Below are 17770 nucleotides of genomic sequence, written 5' to 3'. Positions count from 1 at the left end.
CTTTTATCCACGTACGCGTCAATCTCATGACATCACTGAGTGATTCTTTGGGAAAAATGTTTGTTTTTGCATGTTTTGTCACATTTACACAGACTCAAACACACACAGAGTTTCTATGAGTTCATGTTTGTTCTAGTTCTGCCTGGTTAAAAAAGAAAAGTACAAAGGCTGGAAATTTTGTGCTACTTGTGCTTCATTTATTTTTTTTATTCTGGCATTATTTTATTTATTCTATTATTTATTAAAGTACTTGAATTTGCTTTAAGATTATTTTAATTTAAGCTTTTTTTAAATTTTTTATTAATCTTAATTTATTTTATTGATTTAATTTGCCTGAAGATGATTATTTTGTACTTTTGTCTGTTTGATGGTTGTGTTAAAAAAATAAATCAGACGTTACTCAACAGTTACTCAGTACTTGAGTAGTTTTTTCACCAAGTACTTTTTTACTTTTACTCAAGTAATTATTTGGATGACTACTTTTTACTTCTACTTGAGTCATATTATTCTGAAGTAACAGTACTTTTACTTGAGTACAATTTTTGGCTACTCTACCCACCTCTGGTATGTATAAAGGAAAACATATTTTATTGGTCATACAGACAGAAAAAGCCACAGTTGTCGTTTCTATTCATCACAGTTCTATGTAGCAGAAGCCGCATTGTTTTGATTAGCAGAATAATTTAACAACGGATTACCTGGCGTCAGGTTAGTTTCATCTGGGTGATTTTAACCCCAATATACTCCAAACCTGTCATTTTGGATATTTTATTGTAAAAAAAGGAGGTTTTAGTGGCTAAAAAGCCACTAAATGAGCTGTATTTCCTGCTGGGAGCCCAGTTAGCAGTTAGCTCCGCGGGTTCATGTGTTATTACTGCAGCATTTCTTCATCTGTTAACAGTTTCTGTGTTTAATTAGTACGGGTTATTAAAGCCCCCATCAGAACAGGCGAAAGCTCACCGGCGACAGTCTTGAAGGGGAGAGTAGTTTTAATCTGTCGGCTGTTGAAGTGGATGCTAAGGGATAGCCACCTTAGCAGGAGTTGAGGCTGATTTATGGTTCCGCGTTAAATCGACGGCGTAGCTTACGGCGTACGGTACGCGGCGACGCGCACTGTACGTTGCGCGTCGCCGCGTAGCCTACGCCGTAGGTTCTGCGTTGCTGTAACGCTGAACTATAAATCAGCCCTTATCATGCCATAATAACCAGGAACTGTCGTTTTTCTGCCACATTTACGGTTTAAATAAACCTGACATGGAGATTTGGATATAAATGTCTTATTAGCTGTAGTTTCAGACGAGGAAATGATTAAAACCTTGTTTTTTTTTATCTAACTTGATGTTGGGAACTTTTTTTTCTTTATTATCTTTTTTTATATCTAATCAAATCCGTTTTAGATTTGACCATAAACATGTGGTAAAATAGGGTTTTGTTCCTACTTATATTTAATTCATGGGTATTCATGTAATAGTAAAGTCTTATTTATATTACATTTTATTTCTCAAAACATTATAATATTTCTTTTTTTTTAATCTAATGATTGGTTTTTCAATTGAGCTTTTTTTGGTAACACTAAAAGAATATATTTTGTAATCAGTGAATAGTGGAAGTTAGGTATGGTCGGTATGGACTAAAAAATGTATCACGATAATTTCTGGCATTTATCCCGATAACGATAAAAATGACGATAAAAAAATACCAATTCAACTCCATCTTTTTAACTATATCTATCACCACATTCAGTCTTTGGAGCCCCCAAATCACTGCTCTAAAAGAATACTAAATACTACTAAACTACACCAATTAGGTTGAATTGATAAAAGATCCCCGTTCCGCCATGTTTGTTACACAAAAACGTATCAAGAAGAATTTTTCTTTCTTTCTTTCTTTCTTTCTTTCTTTCTTTCTTTCTTTCTTTCTTTCTTTCTTTCTTTCTTTCTTTCTTTCTTTCTTTCTTTCTTTCTTTCTTTCTTTCTTTCTTTCTTTCTTTCTTTCTTTCTTTCTTTCTTTCTTTCTTTCTTTCAGGCTCATTTCTTTCTTTCTTTGTTTCATTCTGGCTCATTTCTTCCTTCCTTCCGTCATCAACGGGAATTTATCGTTTTTACCTCGAGATACAAATTCTTACCGTGGGGAATTTTTTTGACGGTTTATCGTGAACGGTAAAATATCACCCATTCCTAATTAAAACCTTGTTTTTATTTTATCTAACTTGATGTTGGGAACTTTTTTTCTTTATTATCGTCTTTTTTTACATCTAATCAAACCAGTTTTTAGATTTGACCATAAACATGTGGTAAAATAGGGTTTTGTTCCTACTTATATTTAATGGGAATTCATGTAATAGTAAAGTCTTATTTATATTACATTTTATTTCTCAAAACATTATGATATTTCTTTTTTTAATCTAATGATTGGTTTTTCAATTGAGCTTTTTTTGGTTACACTAAAATAATATATTTTGTAATAAGTGAATAGTGGAAATATCTTTGTGGTATCTATCAGTTGCAAAATATTATCCTGACACTTTAACACTGGGAGCTCTTTTTTTTTGTCTTTACTATCATCTTTTTTTACATTTAGGTGTTTCAAACACTGGAATAAAATCAGACTTGTGATTCAGGCGTCAGATTGTATAAACATTGTCTTCAGTTTTTAGATTTGACCATAAACATTGTGGTAAAATAGGGTTTTGTTCCTACTTACCGGTATATATCATGGGAATTTATATAATATTCTTATTTATCTCACATTGTATTCTTAAAAACTTTTTTTAATCTACTTATTTTTTTTTTATTTAGCTTTTTTTGTTGTTATACTTAAAGAATATATTTTGTAATAAGTGAATAGTGGAAGTATCTTTGTGGTATTTATCAGTTGCTAAATATTATCCTGACACTTTAACACTGGGAACTCATACTTTAAATACTGGAAACATTCAGTGTTTTGGTCAAACGTTATGTCACATATTTCTTACCCTTTTTAAGAACTAAAATCAAGCATTGAACACATGTCTTATCCGAGATAGTCAGATAGTTGTAGTTTTTTCATCACACTAACTTCAACTCTTGCCTCCATTAGCTGTAGTTTCATTAAAACCTTGTTCTTATTTTATCAAATTTGATTTAGGGAACTTTTTTTGTCTTTACTATCATCTTTTTTTTTACAATTAGGTGTTTCAAACACTGGAATAAAAGCAGACTTGTGATTCAGGCGTCAAATTGTATAAACAAGGTCTTCAGTTTTTAGATTTGACCATAAACATTGTGGTAAAATAGGGTTTTGTTCCTACTTATATTTCATGGGAATTCATGTAATTGTAAAGTCTTATTTATCTCACATTTTATTCTTAAAAACATTACAATATTCCTGTTTTTTTTTTAATCTAATGATTGGATTTCCAATTTAGATTTTTTTCGTTATACTAATTAGCTGTAGTTTCAGATGAGAAGATGGAGATGATTAAAACCTTGTTTTTATTTTATCAAATTTAATTTGGGGAACTTTTTTTGTCTTTACTATCATCTTTTTTTTACATTTAGGTGTTTCAAACACTGGAATAAAAGCAGACTTGTGATTCAGGCGTCAGATTGTATAAAACAAGGTCTTCAGTTTTTAGATTTGAACATAAACATGTGGTAAAATAGGGTTTTGTTCCTACTTATATTTCATGGGAATTCATGTAATAGTAAAGTCTTATTTATCTCACATTTTATTCTTAAAAACATTACAATATTCCTTTTTTTTAATCTAATGATTGGTTTTTCAATTTAGCTTTGTTTAGTTATAGTAAAAGAATATTGTTTGTAAAAAGTGAATAGTAGTTATGTCACATATTTCACACCCTTTTTTAGAACTAAAATCAAGCATTGAACATGTATAACTTATCGACAAGAGTCTATAATGTTTACTTTATACCATTTAGCTATTCTTGTATGTTTTTAAGTGAAAGAAAGATCCTTTGTTAAGGTACATTTGGGTTCCTGTAGTGATGTTGTTGATAATAAAACAGGTTGAATGAGTATGATGAATCATATGCTCTTTGATTGCGTAAAAGAGTTATTGTTTAACATCAGAGCTTTGATTTATTTCTTTATTATCCACAGTGTAACATTGGAATATTTCATCCAGGTTAAGCCCCAGCAGAGGGCGCCGCAGCACAGTCAGTTTCTGAAATATCTGGAGAGCAAAGGATGTCTGGCTCTGGGAATTTGTTTCTTTTATGTATTAACATCTTTTTTTAGCTTTATGCTAATATTTAAGCATTGGTGTCTTACAATCCAGCCTTCAAGATGTTAAAATAGGAGTATGTGGTCTGGGTTTTAGTCAAATGGCAGATGGGGATCCATTTTGTTTGGTGAGATCAGTAAAGAGGGCATGACTAAATCAGAAATGACTTTATTGGCCGGGTTGGCATAGACGAACAAGGAGTTTGGTTTCACTTAACTTACTCTCTCTTTACAGAGGATAAACTACAGAATGTAAAACACTGCCGTGTGTTGAATTGTTAGAGGTTCTGATACGATTTAAGAGGCGGAAACTTTATCCAGGATACATGTGCTTTTTACCCAGGAAGAGGTTAAAGGTTAAAACACATGGCATTGCTCATATTTTAGAGCTTTCAACTACTCTGAGTCATCCAACAGTTTAATTTTGTGCACTTTCAGTTTGGTGTTTTTTGGACTGAAGTGGCCCATTATCTTTTTTTTTTTTTTTTTTTTTTTAAGTGGTTATGAAAGTCAGAAATACTGTGCTGCTTTTTTTTCTTTACTTTACGTAAATACTGTAAGAACAATGCCTCTTTAGAGCTCAGTGAGATCAGAAGTTCAAATCAAGAACACTTATTTCTGCTGGGCTTTAGACTCCATGAACATGGGCTATAATAGCATCTGGAAAGTGGAAGTTACGTGATAGTTTGTTTGTGTCTGATCACTTCCTCAGAAATGATTGATAGCAGTAAAACAGTAGAAAATGTGACCGGCTATAAAGACAAGTATTGAGCCAAGACGTGGCAGAGTGTGAATGAAAAGAGAACCTTTTCAAAGGGAGCAGGCTATTTCCTGAAGTTACAAGTGACATAAACCTCCATGCCTCTGACTAGGAATGGGTGATATTTTACCGTTCACGATAAAAAATTCCCCACGGTAAGAATTTGTATCTCACGGTAAAAACGATAAATTCCAGTTGATGATGTTTTTGTGTAAAGATGATTTATGGTAGAAAGAAAGAAAGATATGAGCCAGAAAGAAAGAAAGAAAGAAAGAAAGAAAGAAAGAAAGAAAGAAAGAAAGAAATGAGCCAGAAAGAAAGAAATGAGCCAGAAAGAAAGAAAGAAAGAAAGAAAGATATGAGCCAGAAAGAAAGAAAGAAAGAAAGAAAGAAAGAAATGAGCCAGAAAGAAAGAAAGAAAGAAAGATATGAGCCAGAAAGAAAGAAAGAAAGAAAGAAAGAAAGAAAAAGAAATGAGCCAGAAAGAAAGAAAGAAAGAAAGAAAGATATGAGCCTGAAAGAAAGAAAGAAAGAAAGATATGAGCCAAAAAGAAAGAAAGAAAGAAAGAAAGATATGAGCCAGAAAGAAAGAAAGAAAGAAAGAAAGAAAGAAAGAAAGAAAGAAAGAAAGATATGAGCCAGAAAGAAAGAAAGAAAGAAAGAAAGATATGAGCCAGAAAGAAAGAAAGAAAGAAAGATATGAGCCAGAAAGAAAGAAAGAAATGAGCCAGAAAGAAAGAAAGAAAGAAAGAAAGAAATGAGCCAGAAAGAAAGAAAGAAAGAAAGAAATGAGCCAAAAAGAAAGAAAGAAAGAAAGAAAGAAGAAAGAAAGAAAGAAAGAAAGAAAGATATGAGCCAGAAAGAAAGAGAGAAAGAAAGAAAGAAAGAAAGAAAGAAAGATATGAGCCAGAAAGAAAGAAAGAAAGAAAGAAAGATATGAGCCAGAAAGAAAGAAAGAAAGAAAGAAAGAAAGAAAGATATGAGCCAGAAAGAAAGAAAGAAAGAAAGAAAGAAAGATATGAGCCAGAAAGAAAGAAAGAAAGAAAGAAAGAAAGAAATGAGCCAGAAAGAAAGAAAGAAAGAAAGAAAGAAATGAGCCAGAAAGAAAGAAAGAAAGAAAGATATGAGCCAGAAAGAAAGAAAGAAAGAAAGAAAGAAAGAAATGAGCCAGAAAGAAAGAAAGAAAGAAATGAGCCAGAAAGAAAGAAAGAAAGAAAGATATGAGCAAGAAAGAAACAAAGAAAGAAACAAAGAAATGAGCCTGAAAGAAAGAAAGAAAGAAAGAAAGAAAGAAAGAAAGAAAGAAAGAAAGAAAGAAAGAAATTCCCGTTTATGAGGTTTTTATGTACGAACATGGCAGAAGGCGGATCTAAGAGCGAGGAGTCATTCCAGTTTTGCAGTACAGGTGTAACTCATTGAATTGGTTTTTATTAATTCAATTTAATTGGTGTAGTTTAGTAGCATTTAGTTTTAGAGCAGTGATTTGGCTCCAAAGACTGAATGTGGTGATAGATTTATAGTTAAAAAGGTGGAGTTGAATTGGTATTTTTTTTAATCGTCATTTTTATCGTTATCGGGATAAATACCAGAAATTATCGTGACACATTTTCTAGTCCATACCGCCCATCCCTACCTCTGACTAACCAAGTCCTGAAATGTTTTTTCACCAGCGTATGTCTCATTTTGCTGCCTTAAACAGGGCGACGCTTACTGTAGCCGAGCGGTTCCCACACCTTTTCTGGTGGGGCCCCCTTTTGGTTTCTAAGAACATTTTTCACATCCGCAGAAGTGATGGATGAGCAGACGAGCACTCCGGCAGCCAATGCTGACAACAACAGCCAGAGAAATGGAGATGAGGTAAGAGGTTAACACACATTCAGTCATGGGAAAGAAAAAAAGAAAAGCCCCCTCTTGCAATTGAAAGGTTGTAGATAGTCTCTGAATTAATAACAATCATCTGGCCATTAACAAGTCTTAAATAAGATAAATACAATCTCGGATGAAAAATAAAACGGTCGATGTGTAACGCCATGTCATCGTTCATTGAGAAAAAGTAAAAGCAGAATCAGTGTGAAAAACTATGTAGACCACTTCATTCAATAGTTTCCAGGGACTCGTTTAACAGCCCCATTTGTAGTAATTATTTTGTGTATGATTTAAGTGTCTCACTTCATTGTTGAAAGTAGGGCTGGGCGATATGGACCAAAAGTCATATCTCGATATTTTCTAGCTGAATGGCGATACTCGATATATATCGATATTTTTTCTGTGCCATAATTGGAGTTTCCCCCAAAGCATTATAGCATAGCATCTCTGTTAGCATCTCTGTTAGCTTCATTTTTTTCTGAGGCAAACCCTTAAAAAAACAGTCAGTTTTAATACAAAGCCTCGTGCCAAATGTCACACAGGTTCCTTTATTAACAGAGGTCTGCACAATATCAAAATGTATAAAACAAATGAAATAAAAATAAACTGCCTGCATATATAGAATAAAAATGCTTCTTGAATAAAATAAAACAAATATCCCTTTCCTGCATAACAATTAAATTAAAATACACTGTGCAATTAATACAATGTAGACAGTAACAGGCAGACTTTTCCACTGAGGTTGACAGTTGTGCAAATAACAAAACATTTGTGCAAATCTCAAATAAAACATTCAAGTCAATTTGTCACAAAATAAGCTATATCAAAATCATAAAAAATATATATATATATTTTTTTTTTAAATCGATATAAACGATATTGTCTCGTACCATATTGCGTTTGAAAATATATCGATATATATTAAAATCTCGATATATCGCCCAGCCCTAGTTGAAAGTCGTTCCCAATAGCTTCTCCAAACTCCTCTGACACTGAGTTTTTGCCTCAGCAACTGCCAAAGCTTGTCCGGCCGGTACCGATCAGCTTCCTCCGGAGTCCCACCAGCCAGAGAGAGGCCCAATAGGACTCCTCCTTCAGCTGGACGGAGTCCCTCACCACAGATGTCCACCGGTGGGGGGATTATCACCACAACAGGCACCTACCACCTTATGGCCACAGCTTTGGTCAGCTGCCTCAACAATGACTGTGCAGAATTTGGTCCACTCGGACCCAATGTCCCCATGTCCCTCAGGACGTGACTGAAGCGATGCTGGGATGGGAATTGAACCCTCTCTCTGACAGGGTACTCTGCCAGACATTTGAACAGACCCTCACACTAAGGCCGCGTTCAGACTGCAGGCAAATCTTATTCATATCTGATTCCTTCTCATATCCGATTTTCAGGGCTGACTGTCCACACTGTTTTTAGCAAGTGTCCAAATCGGATCTGGCTCTGTTCAGACTGGGCCACATCATTGACTGATCTGACGGGTTGCCGTAGCAACGACGTCGGAGCGGAGGCGTCACCCAGCGCGTGTATTGTGTGACGTCATGGACCCATCTCCCCACAGATTGATTGAGGCATTTCGTTTCTTCCTCTGTCCAAAAACTGCTGTTTTCGGCATCTTCCGACTGCTCCATACCTGTAACGTAGCTCCACAACTGGAAATGGGCGGGTGGTTTGGCACATGGGTCTGGTCTGGCGTCGCATAGAGTGACGTCACGGATAGTCAAAACCGATCTGAGTGTTTGGAGCTGTTCAGACTGAGACACATCTACCCAAATGCGATATGAAACTACCTCCCGCAGGTGGTTTCCATCTGGTTTGCAAAAATCGGATCTCATGCGGTTTCAGGACTGTTCAGACTTCAAAAGAGTCATCCAGTTTCAATCTGGATGGGCTAAAAATTGGATATTGGCTGGCCGTCTGAACGCGGCCTATGTTTGGGCCTCTAAGGTTTGACCAGCATCCTCCCCAACTCGCCACCAAGTGGTGATCAGTTGACGGCTCCAATCCTCGCTTCACCCGGGTGTTCAAGACAAGCGGCCGCAAGTCAGATGATACAACAAGGTTGATTATCAATCCACTACCGAGGGTGTCCCGGTGCCAAGTGCACAGGTGGACACCCTCATGCTTGAACCTGGTGTTTGTAACGGACAATCGGTGACAAGCACAAAAGTCCAATAACAAAACACCACTCGGGTTCAGATTGGTGGGGCTGTTCCTCCCAATCACACACTTCTAGGTCGTGCTATCATTGCCCATGTGGCCATTGAAGTCCTTGAGCTAGATGAGGGAGTCTCCAGCAGGGGTACTCTCCTCCAAGGACTCCAAAAAGGGGTGGGTACTTGGTGACCACAGACCAGGTCTCTGCTTTTTGCAGATGATGTGGTTCTGTCGGCTTCATCAGACCAAGAAATGCTACTCTCCCTGGAACGGTTTGCAGCTGGGACGAGAATCCGCACCTTCCGAATCTCTGACCACGATCCTCAGCCATAAGAGGGTGAGGTGCCCTGTCCAGGTTGGGGGATCCGATCCTGCCCCGAGTGGAGAAGTTCAAGTATCTGGGGATCTTGTCCAGAAGTGAGGGGGAGAAGGAAGTGGGAGACTGGCAGGCGGATCAGTGCGATGCCCACAATGATGCGGACGTTGCGTGCGTGAAGGAAGAGCTGAGCCGAAAGGCAAAGCTCTCGACTTACCAGTTAAGTCTCCAAGGTGTCGTTGGTATGCAGAGGAATTCATGGTTGAATCAGTCAATTCAAGGTTTGTAGATCCTGTTGGGGACTCGTATCGTGGCCAGGTATCTTCAGCTTGGTCTCGTTTCTACAAAGGACTTGGTTTCAGAAGTATTTCCAAAGATGCAGCTTTGGAAAGTTTAGCCGTGAGAGAAGGCGTTCCTCCTGACAACTTTTCCAAACAAGTTTTCCAGTCTTTTTAAAAACTGTACATTCATGAACTTTAAGGCTTAGAATCTGAGCATTTCACAGTCTGACCTCTGGGTCAACTTGCCGGGACATCCCTACCCGGAGGAGATTGGCAGCGGTCTTGAATGGTTTCCCCCTTGTTTCTTTTCAGAAACCTCGACGTGGCAGCTGGACCAAAGGGAGGAAGCGAAAGAAGCCAATGAAGGACAGTAACGCGCCCAAAGCTCCCTTAACGGGCTACGTCCGCTTCATGAACGACAGACGGGAGCAGCTACGAGCCGAGCGTCCCGACGTGCCCTTCCCAGAGATCACAAGGATGCTGGGCAACGAGTGGAGCAAACTCCCCCCGGAGGAGAAGCAGGTCAGTGACGAAAGGGTCGGACGGGGGCGACACACCGAGGTGTGGGACTGTTAAGAGAAATGTCTCCAAATATTCCTCGTCTCTCAAAGCATTTTTTTTCCCGTTACCTGCAAGATACTTTAACCCAGTATCTGATACCCACCTCAATGGATAAAGCAGGTTTTTGAGAAAGCAGTGGAATAAGAAGGAGATGAACAGATCAGAGACGAAAGGCAGGAACGGTGAGCAGAAGCAGACGGTTTGAGATTGGCTCTCAGCGGTTGCAGCAGTCGTGCATAACAGGACTGAAAACACTTAAGAACCGTCCACAGTGAGATCTGAGGCCAACAGAGACTTTAATCTCATTTATCACTGTGCAAAAGAACAGCAGAGGAATAAACGCCTGCTGAGTCCACAGTGTCAGCTGGAAAAACACTCCCTTATGCATGACCATGTTTAGTATCCGTCTGTGTTTTTACATCTTCTCTTATAATTTGATGATATCGTTCATTCCGTCCCAGTTATCTCCCCAAACTGTAATGCAAGGATAGCAGAAAAGGCTTCTTGTTCAGGCCATAAGCTCACGCCTCACCACTGCAAATATCACGACATGCTAATTTAATTCATTACAGTCTGTGGCATGACGTTCAGTTCCGTGTACTTGAAGTGCTTTATGCAATAGCGGCCTCTTTGTTTGCTTTTCTTTTCTATAAAACTCCCGCAGGAGTGTCTGATTGCAAAATATCTCTATCTTATCAAAGTACTCGTGCTGCTCAAGGTTATTGTGTGGGACGTTTTTTTCCAACCTGTCTCTCCAGAGGAGATTGAAAACTCAGATCGTGTTTTCTCTTTAGGTCCAGGGACCCGATCCCGCTGATTCGGCCCACTTTGTTGTTTCGTACAGTTTAAATCTGAATAAGGATAACCTCACGAGCTTCTCAGCAAATCCTGTTCCAAAATGTGTGTTTTCTTTTGGAGGACCTCGTGGAAAGTAGTTTATTTATGATCGGAAACGATAGATTGAAATCCAGAGAAGTGTCTTTCATTTAGCGCCTCTTATCAGAGTAATCAAGTTATGGGCTGAGGCTGTTTCCAAACTGTTTTTCCAGAGAAGACTGAAAAGTCAGGACACGTTTTGTTTTTAGATCCAGCTTCTTCTTTTTTTTTTTTTTCTTTTTTTTTAAGATCTTTCCTTCAGATTTTTTTTTCCTGCTTGTTTCATATCGTGTAAAGCTCAGTCGGCTTTATAAACTTCTAAAAAATTCAATTTCTGTAAGATGAATTGAGGCAATGCAGCATTTTTATTATTGGACATGACAGATTTTTGTCTTTTGGAAGTAGCCAGTCCCGCTAAGCAACAGTTTCCTGCTCTCATTTGACAGTTTTAGTCTCCCCCCTCTTTCATCTGCCATCCCAGCTGCTTCTCACCCTCCTCTCCTTCTCGTCTCTGCAGAGATACTTGGACGAGGCGGAGAAAGATAAGGAGCGCTACATGCGGGAGTTGGAGAAGTACCAGAAGACGGAGGCCTACAAGCACTTCACCAGGAAAGTCCAGGAGAAGCAGAAAGGCAAGAGGCACCGGGCAGGTGAGGGGCAAGAAACGCAGCGTCAATCACTCCAGAGTCGACGTCTCACCACGACAGCCCGCGTTCACTTCTAGGGCTTCCTGTCAGAAAGGCGGCGGGTGATTGAGCACCTTCCTGTGACTGATGTTTACGTGAACCAGTCATTGTTTGGTGGACAGATTCTGAGCAGATGGGGCGAGTCACTTGAACTGGAGTCTGTGAGCTGAAGTCAGATAAGCAGAAATGAACGTTTAAGAGCTCTGTTAAAGGAGCATGAGGCAGGATTGAGGCAGGATTTATGAAAAAAATTTGGATACGTTTTAAGTTTTCTAGTAATAATGTCAGATGAAGCGTTCCAAACCAAAAAGAATGAGCCCTCTAGTGTATCTCTCCGTTGCCTTGAACAGGCTGTGTGCTGCGAAATGTGCTGCAATTCCGGGCCGGAATTTCCCGCGCTGGGCTGTGGATGTGACGTCACATGAAGCTGCATGCACGTTCTCCCCGTTCTCCCGTGCCGGCTTCACTGTTGGCTGCAGTACCCCCAACGGCCGTCGTGGTGAAGGGTGGCGCTAGAGAGTCTCATTTCTTAAAAGGAGCCTCATGCTCCTTTAAGGCCCTGACACACCAAGGCGACTGTCGGCTGTCGGGCCGTCGATGAGCGTCGGTGCGTCTGTCGGCCTAGTTTCCCCGGTGTGTCCCTCACGTCGCCACAGGTCGGCCGCCCGTCGGCAGCTTTTCAGCCAATTCGACATGTCGAATCGGCGTCGGCCGTCGGTCACACAGCTCACTCTGTGATTGGCTGTTCAGATCTGCGGACTGAATCCAGAAAAAAAACATGGCGGACTTATTACTTATTACTTCTTATTTTTTAGTGAATAAAATCAGTATTTTGAGTTAGTTTCTGCATAAAAATGAGTTTTGATTACATTTTCTATCGAGAAATATATATTTTACTTTCATAATATTCACTCAGTGAATGTACATAATCACTCATTTTCCCCGTTGTTGCAACCTCGTCGGAATAAAGGCTGATTTATGGTCCCGCGTTACACCAACGCAGAGCCTACGGCGTAGGTTACGCGGTGATGCGCGCCGTATGCCGTACCCTACACCGTAGGCTCTGCGTCGATTTAACGCGGAACCATAAATCCGCTCCGGAGCCGGCAGGAAGGCAGAAATCCCTAAATTTTCGGAGCAACAGGCGTAGCTACAACTGTTAGATTTCATCTATTAAACCAACATTTATCTTCCTAAATTATTTATTTCAGCCAGTGGTAATTCTCCACAGAGCTGCAGGTTTCTCCCCGGGACGGCTCTTCTCCGAAAATATTGCAGAAAATTGAAACGCAGACTGCGCAGGACGTACTACTAGTCGTTGGGTGTCGTCTTTGCGGTGTGTCTAGTGCTTCATTTTGAGCCCGACCCAGCCCGACACAGGCGACGCGAGGCGACACAGCAGTCGGCCGACAGCGGGCGACGTCGGGTTGGTGTGTCCTCGGCTTTAGGGCCAAAAGAATAACATTTTAGTTCAGCACACAGCCTTTCTGGTGTGTGGTTCATGAAGTGCACGACTCTGCGTCAAATGTGCAACTTTGTGAGTCGTTATTGTCCTCAAATAAAAGTAGGAGGTTTCTAGATAGATATTCTTGCTCCATCTTTCTTCTTTTTGTAGCTTTAGCATCAATCAAATGTGATTCATTAGAATAAATCAAAGGTCCAGAAATAAACGCTATCACATTTGGACTTTAGACTATAATCACATGACATAAGGTTCATATTATCTGCTCTTATTTCTAACTGCTTGTAATCCTCTGATTTTATATCAGAAAAATATCATCTTTACTAGGCCTGTGTTGAAAAAATCGATTTTCCGATTCTAAATCGATTATCATATTAATTCCTAAAAATCGTTTCTTATGTCTAAAGATCGATATTTTTATTTTTTTCTTCATCATTTTCACCAGGTGAACTTTAATCCCAGTAGTCGGACGCACAGTTTGTCATGACACTTCTGGAAAATGCCAGGTGCTTCATGGCAATATGTGTGTGGGGTGACAGAATAAATTAGATAAGCTAAAATGATTTGTTTACTGCATGAACTGTTGCAATTTCTTTCTTTTTTACACTTTAAATGGATATTGAAAGGCCTGTTTGAGTTATTTATTTCTTAGTTATTTCACAATAATTATTGTGAAATTATTATTTCACTAGTTATTTTACAGTCATATAATTCAGGCAACAGCTCAAAAAACATTTTAAATAACACTAAGTAAATCAATATCGGATCGAATCATGATAATCAATTCTGAATATTAAGAATCGGAATCGAATCGATTCTTGACATTTGAATGGATACCCAGCCCTAATCTTTACCCTGTTCAGGTCACAAGAATCTGCTCCACTAAACCGGGTGCTATCACCGATATGAAGTGCACTTTGTTTGTGTTTTCTCCCAGATAGTTTTATCTTTACTTTCTTAGTCCACGGTGCAGTAAAGGAGAGTTTGATCCATCTGCTTACTTGAGTTTATTCTTTCCTTCCTTCCCAGATGTCGGACACCAGGTTGCCAACGAGGCTCTCCATGAGGTCAGTAGCTCCGTCCTGCAGGTCACACGAGGACTTTTTAAGTCCTTTACGAGCCTGTTGGGCAACCAACACGACAAGATCTCATCACCAGAGGCAAAAACACGCTCAGCTATTGGTCATCAGACATGAAATAACTGAGCTATTGCCATCATTAGGCCGTCTGATCAATTAGGAAGTGGTTTCTCTCCGGACTATAAGACTACGTTCACACTGCAGGCCTTAATGCTCAATTCCGATTTTTTCCCATATCCGATTTTTTTGTGTGGCTGTTAGGGGTGGGTATTGCCAATTACCTCACGATACAATACACATCACGATACCTGAGTCACGATACGATATTGCGATATCCAAATTTTGCGAAATATTGCGATATATAAAGTTTGCTGAAAACTGTAAAAAGCTTTATGGATCTTAAAATCCGAGTTGCACGTTCATCAGATTATAGTGACAATTCATGGGACAAACTGAGTCAAAACAATGTTTTATTATAACTATACAAGCTAAAGTTACAACATATTTGTATATGTTTTTCATATTATTTACTTCATATGAAATTAACATTAAATTTAGTATGAGGTTGCTTTAATTATGTGGCAAATGATAATAAACACAAGAAAGATGGTACTTCAATGAAAAAAAAATATTTTATTCAACTTTGCCACTGTTCATAAAAAAAGTAAATAAAATGTCCTATCTAAAACCAAGTGATCAGTCAGTATATATATAAATCCATAAATAAATAAACCTCTGTCCATTATTTTTCATTTTTTAAGGACTGGCAATTGTGTTATATAAAAAATAAATTATAAAATGAAATAAAACGTGAAATAAAACCTGAGCTCAGTGCAGGGCCCTCCCAGGGTTGGTAGAGAGTGAGAATGCCCAGGACTGTCACTTAGGTTGGAGCACTGGGTGATATAATGGGAAAAAATCGGGGATAAAAAAAAAATCGATATTCAAATTTTGAATATCGATATTGAATCAGCTGTAAAAGTATCGCGATATATTGCCATATCGATATTTTTGCCCACCCCTAGTGGCTGTTCACATTATCTTTTAAAATGTGTCCTATATCAGACTGGAGTGTGAACGCATCGCGGCCTGAAATGACCCGCATGCGCAGAGGAACAATAACAAAGACGCTACCGCCACCCTCCATGTTTGTCTTGACCTTTTCCAATCGCTCCCGAGTGACTCCCGCCCCCGCCAGCGCAGTATTATGACAACGGTCGCTCTGAAGTGACGTCAAAGTGGCATTAATTCCGACCTGGCTGTTCACACTGAGGTCGCATTGCAAAACATCAGACCTGTATCCGATTTAGAACCACATATGGAAGCGACCTGAATCTGATTTGAAAAGATCAGATTCCACGTGACTTGTGCTGTTCACACTGTCATAAACAAATCAGATCTGAGTCACATATGAGCAAAAAATCGGATTTGGGTCACTTGGGAACTGCAGTGGGAACGTAGTCTAAGTCGCTCCGGAGTACAAGTCGCACCAGCCATAAAATGTATACTAAAGAAGGAAAAAACATATAAGTTGCATTTTTGGGGGAAATTTAGTGAATAAAATCCAACACCAAGAACAGACATGTCATCTTGAAAGGCCATTTAAAATAAAAATAGAATAGAGGCAACAACAGGCTGAATAATTGTACGGTTTGCTTACGTTACATGACACAACTGAGAACGTGCCTGGTATGTTAACCTAACATATTAAGAGTTATTTATGACAACTATAAACAACATGTTAAGAAGTTTACCAAACTATCTGTGTCACTCCAAATAACTAAAATCCAATGAAACCTTCATCCTCTGTGTCACTTTTAAACAACTCTGCTAACTCCGGAGGTAGAAGATGCAGCTTCCTCTTCTACGTCGCTTACGTCAGACCAGTGGCGTCAATTCAGTGGAAGCTAAGGTATGGCAAGGTTACGAGTCACAGAACTTAACTAGAGTATCAATCAACACGTCCAGCAAATACTCATCACAGAAGTCTATGTAGCTGATCTGTGTGGTCAAGAAAATTGGAACTCTTTCAAATGCAGTCTCGCTCACTGCAAAAACTCAAAATCTTACCAGGAATATTTGTCTTATTTCTAGTTAAAATGTCTCATTTTTAGTCATTTTTAGTCTCATTACACTTAAAACAAGAGTCGTCGCCAGAAAAATAACTTATTTGACCATTTTCACCTGTTTCAAGTAAATTTTCAATTGAAATAAGTAGAAAAATCTTCCAGTGGGACAAGATGTATCTTCTCATTACAAGCAAAAAAAAATTCTACTTATTTTAAGTGAAAATCTACTTGAAACATGTGAAAATTGTTGTTTTTTGAGTCTTGTCTTAAATGTAATGAGATTTTTTTGACTAAAAATTAGACATTTTAACTAGAAATAAGACAAATATTTTTGCAGTGTAATAACTAGTGAAATCGATCATGTTGTTCTGATTTGCATTTGTAGTTATTTTATATGTATTAAATAATAGAATAATCAATCCAAATAGACAGAGTAATTCCATAAATGTATTTAAAAAACAAACATTTACATTTTCCCTTGAAGCCGAGGTGTGGCGGCTGCCGTACCTTCATACCCAATTGACGCCCCTGCGTCAGACACAGGTTTAGTGTGAAAATAACATGTGAAATGATAAACCGGTAATAATGTGTTAATAATTTCACACATAAGTCGCATCCCCGGCCAAACTAGGCAAAAAAAACGCGACTTATAGTCAGGAAAATACGGTCCACGTTGTGTCTGAAACCCGAACGCCCATCAGCCCCGGGAGAGAGGGACGTGCCGCCTTCGCCCTCCTCTCACTCCACACACTCCGAGATTATTGCCGCTTCACTGACGCTGGTTAATCCGCCGTGGAGCAGCGGCCCTGATCTAAACACTGGCTCCTGCTCAGTGTGTCATTCATTTTTATTAAGTTCTGCCTGTAATTAAGAGATTTTCCCTTCGTAGCTCCTTTAGAGTCCTCTGAAGTGTTGCAGCCGAGGTGACTGAACCGGAATCAGCTCTCCTGCGGGAACGTCTGCTTATCCTTCCAGACTTCCAAGGGCACGGGATTCAGCGCTCATCGCTCTAATTAAGGAAACGACACATTCAAACCTGCGCTGTAGCTCCTGCTTCCGTTTGGAAACACATTCCTATTTCAGATTTACTGCAAAGCATTTCAGAGCCTTCAATATCTCCGAAGCAGGAGTGATGAAATTACCCGAGCCTCCACATTCCTTAAACTGTACCCCTGTATTTCCCTCGCGGCCCGATATCAAATCAATTAGGAAGCCGCCCACAGCCCAGGTAGATTAAGGAGCTCAGCCAGTCTGTGCAGCCGTGTGTTTCCCTTGTTTGGTTTATCTCTTTCCTTCCTGGTGTCTGTGGCCGTTAACAGAAAGATGCAGAGGGGAAGGACAGGACTGTGTTCGACATCCCCATCTTCACCGAGGAGTTCCTCAACCACAGCAAAGGTGTGTGTGTGTGTGTGTGTGTGTGT

At 39.1% G+C, this 17770-nt stretch overlaps 1 protein-coding gene across 2 annotated transcripts in view; it reads left to right on the top strand.

Annotated features, from left to right (window-relative positions):
• Positions 1–628: 628 nt before the first annotated feature.
• hmg20a (high mobility group 20A) overlaps positions 629–17770 on the top strand; it is a 30973-nt gene continuing 13831 nt past the window's right edge. Inside the window, exons 1-6 of one of the 2 annotated variants that reach the window (XM_061720836.1) lie at positions 629–708; positions 6773–6843; positions 9929–10138; positions 11571–11703; positions 14231–14268; positions 17669–17744. In XM_061720836.1, coding sequence (XP_061576820.1) covers positions 6778–6843; positions 9929–10138; positions 11571–11703; positions 14231–14268; positions 17669–17744 — 523 coding nt within the window. In that variant the 5' untranslated portion in view covers positions 629–708; positions 6773–6777. Of the gene's footprint in view, positions 709–6685; positions 6844–9928; positions 10139–11570; positions 11704–14230; positions 14269–17668; positions 17745–17770 lie in introns of both variants that reach the window. The other variant, XM_061720837.1, reaches the window with a different exon arrangement.

Source organism: Cololabis saira, chromosome 5, assembly GCF_033807715.1.
Source record: "Cololabis saira isolate AMF1-May2022 chromosome 5, fColSai1.1, whole genome shotgun sequence".
Classification (NCBI taxonomy): Eukaryota; Metazoa; Chordata; class Actinopteri; order Beloniformes; family Belonidae; genus Cololabis; species Cololabis saira.
This window is presented reverse-complemented; position numbering and strand designations above follow the sequence as displayed.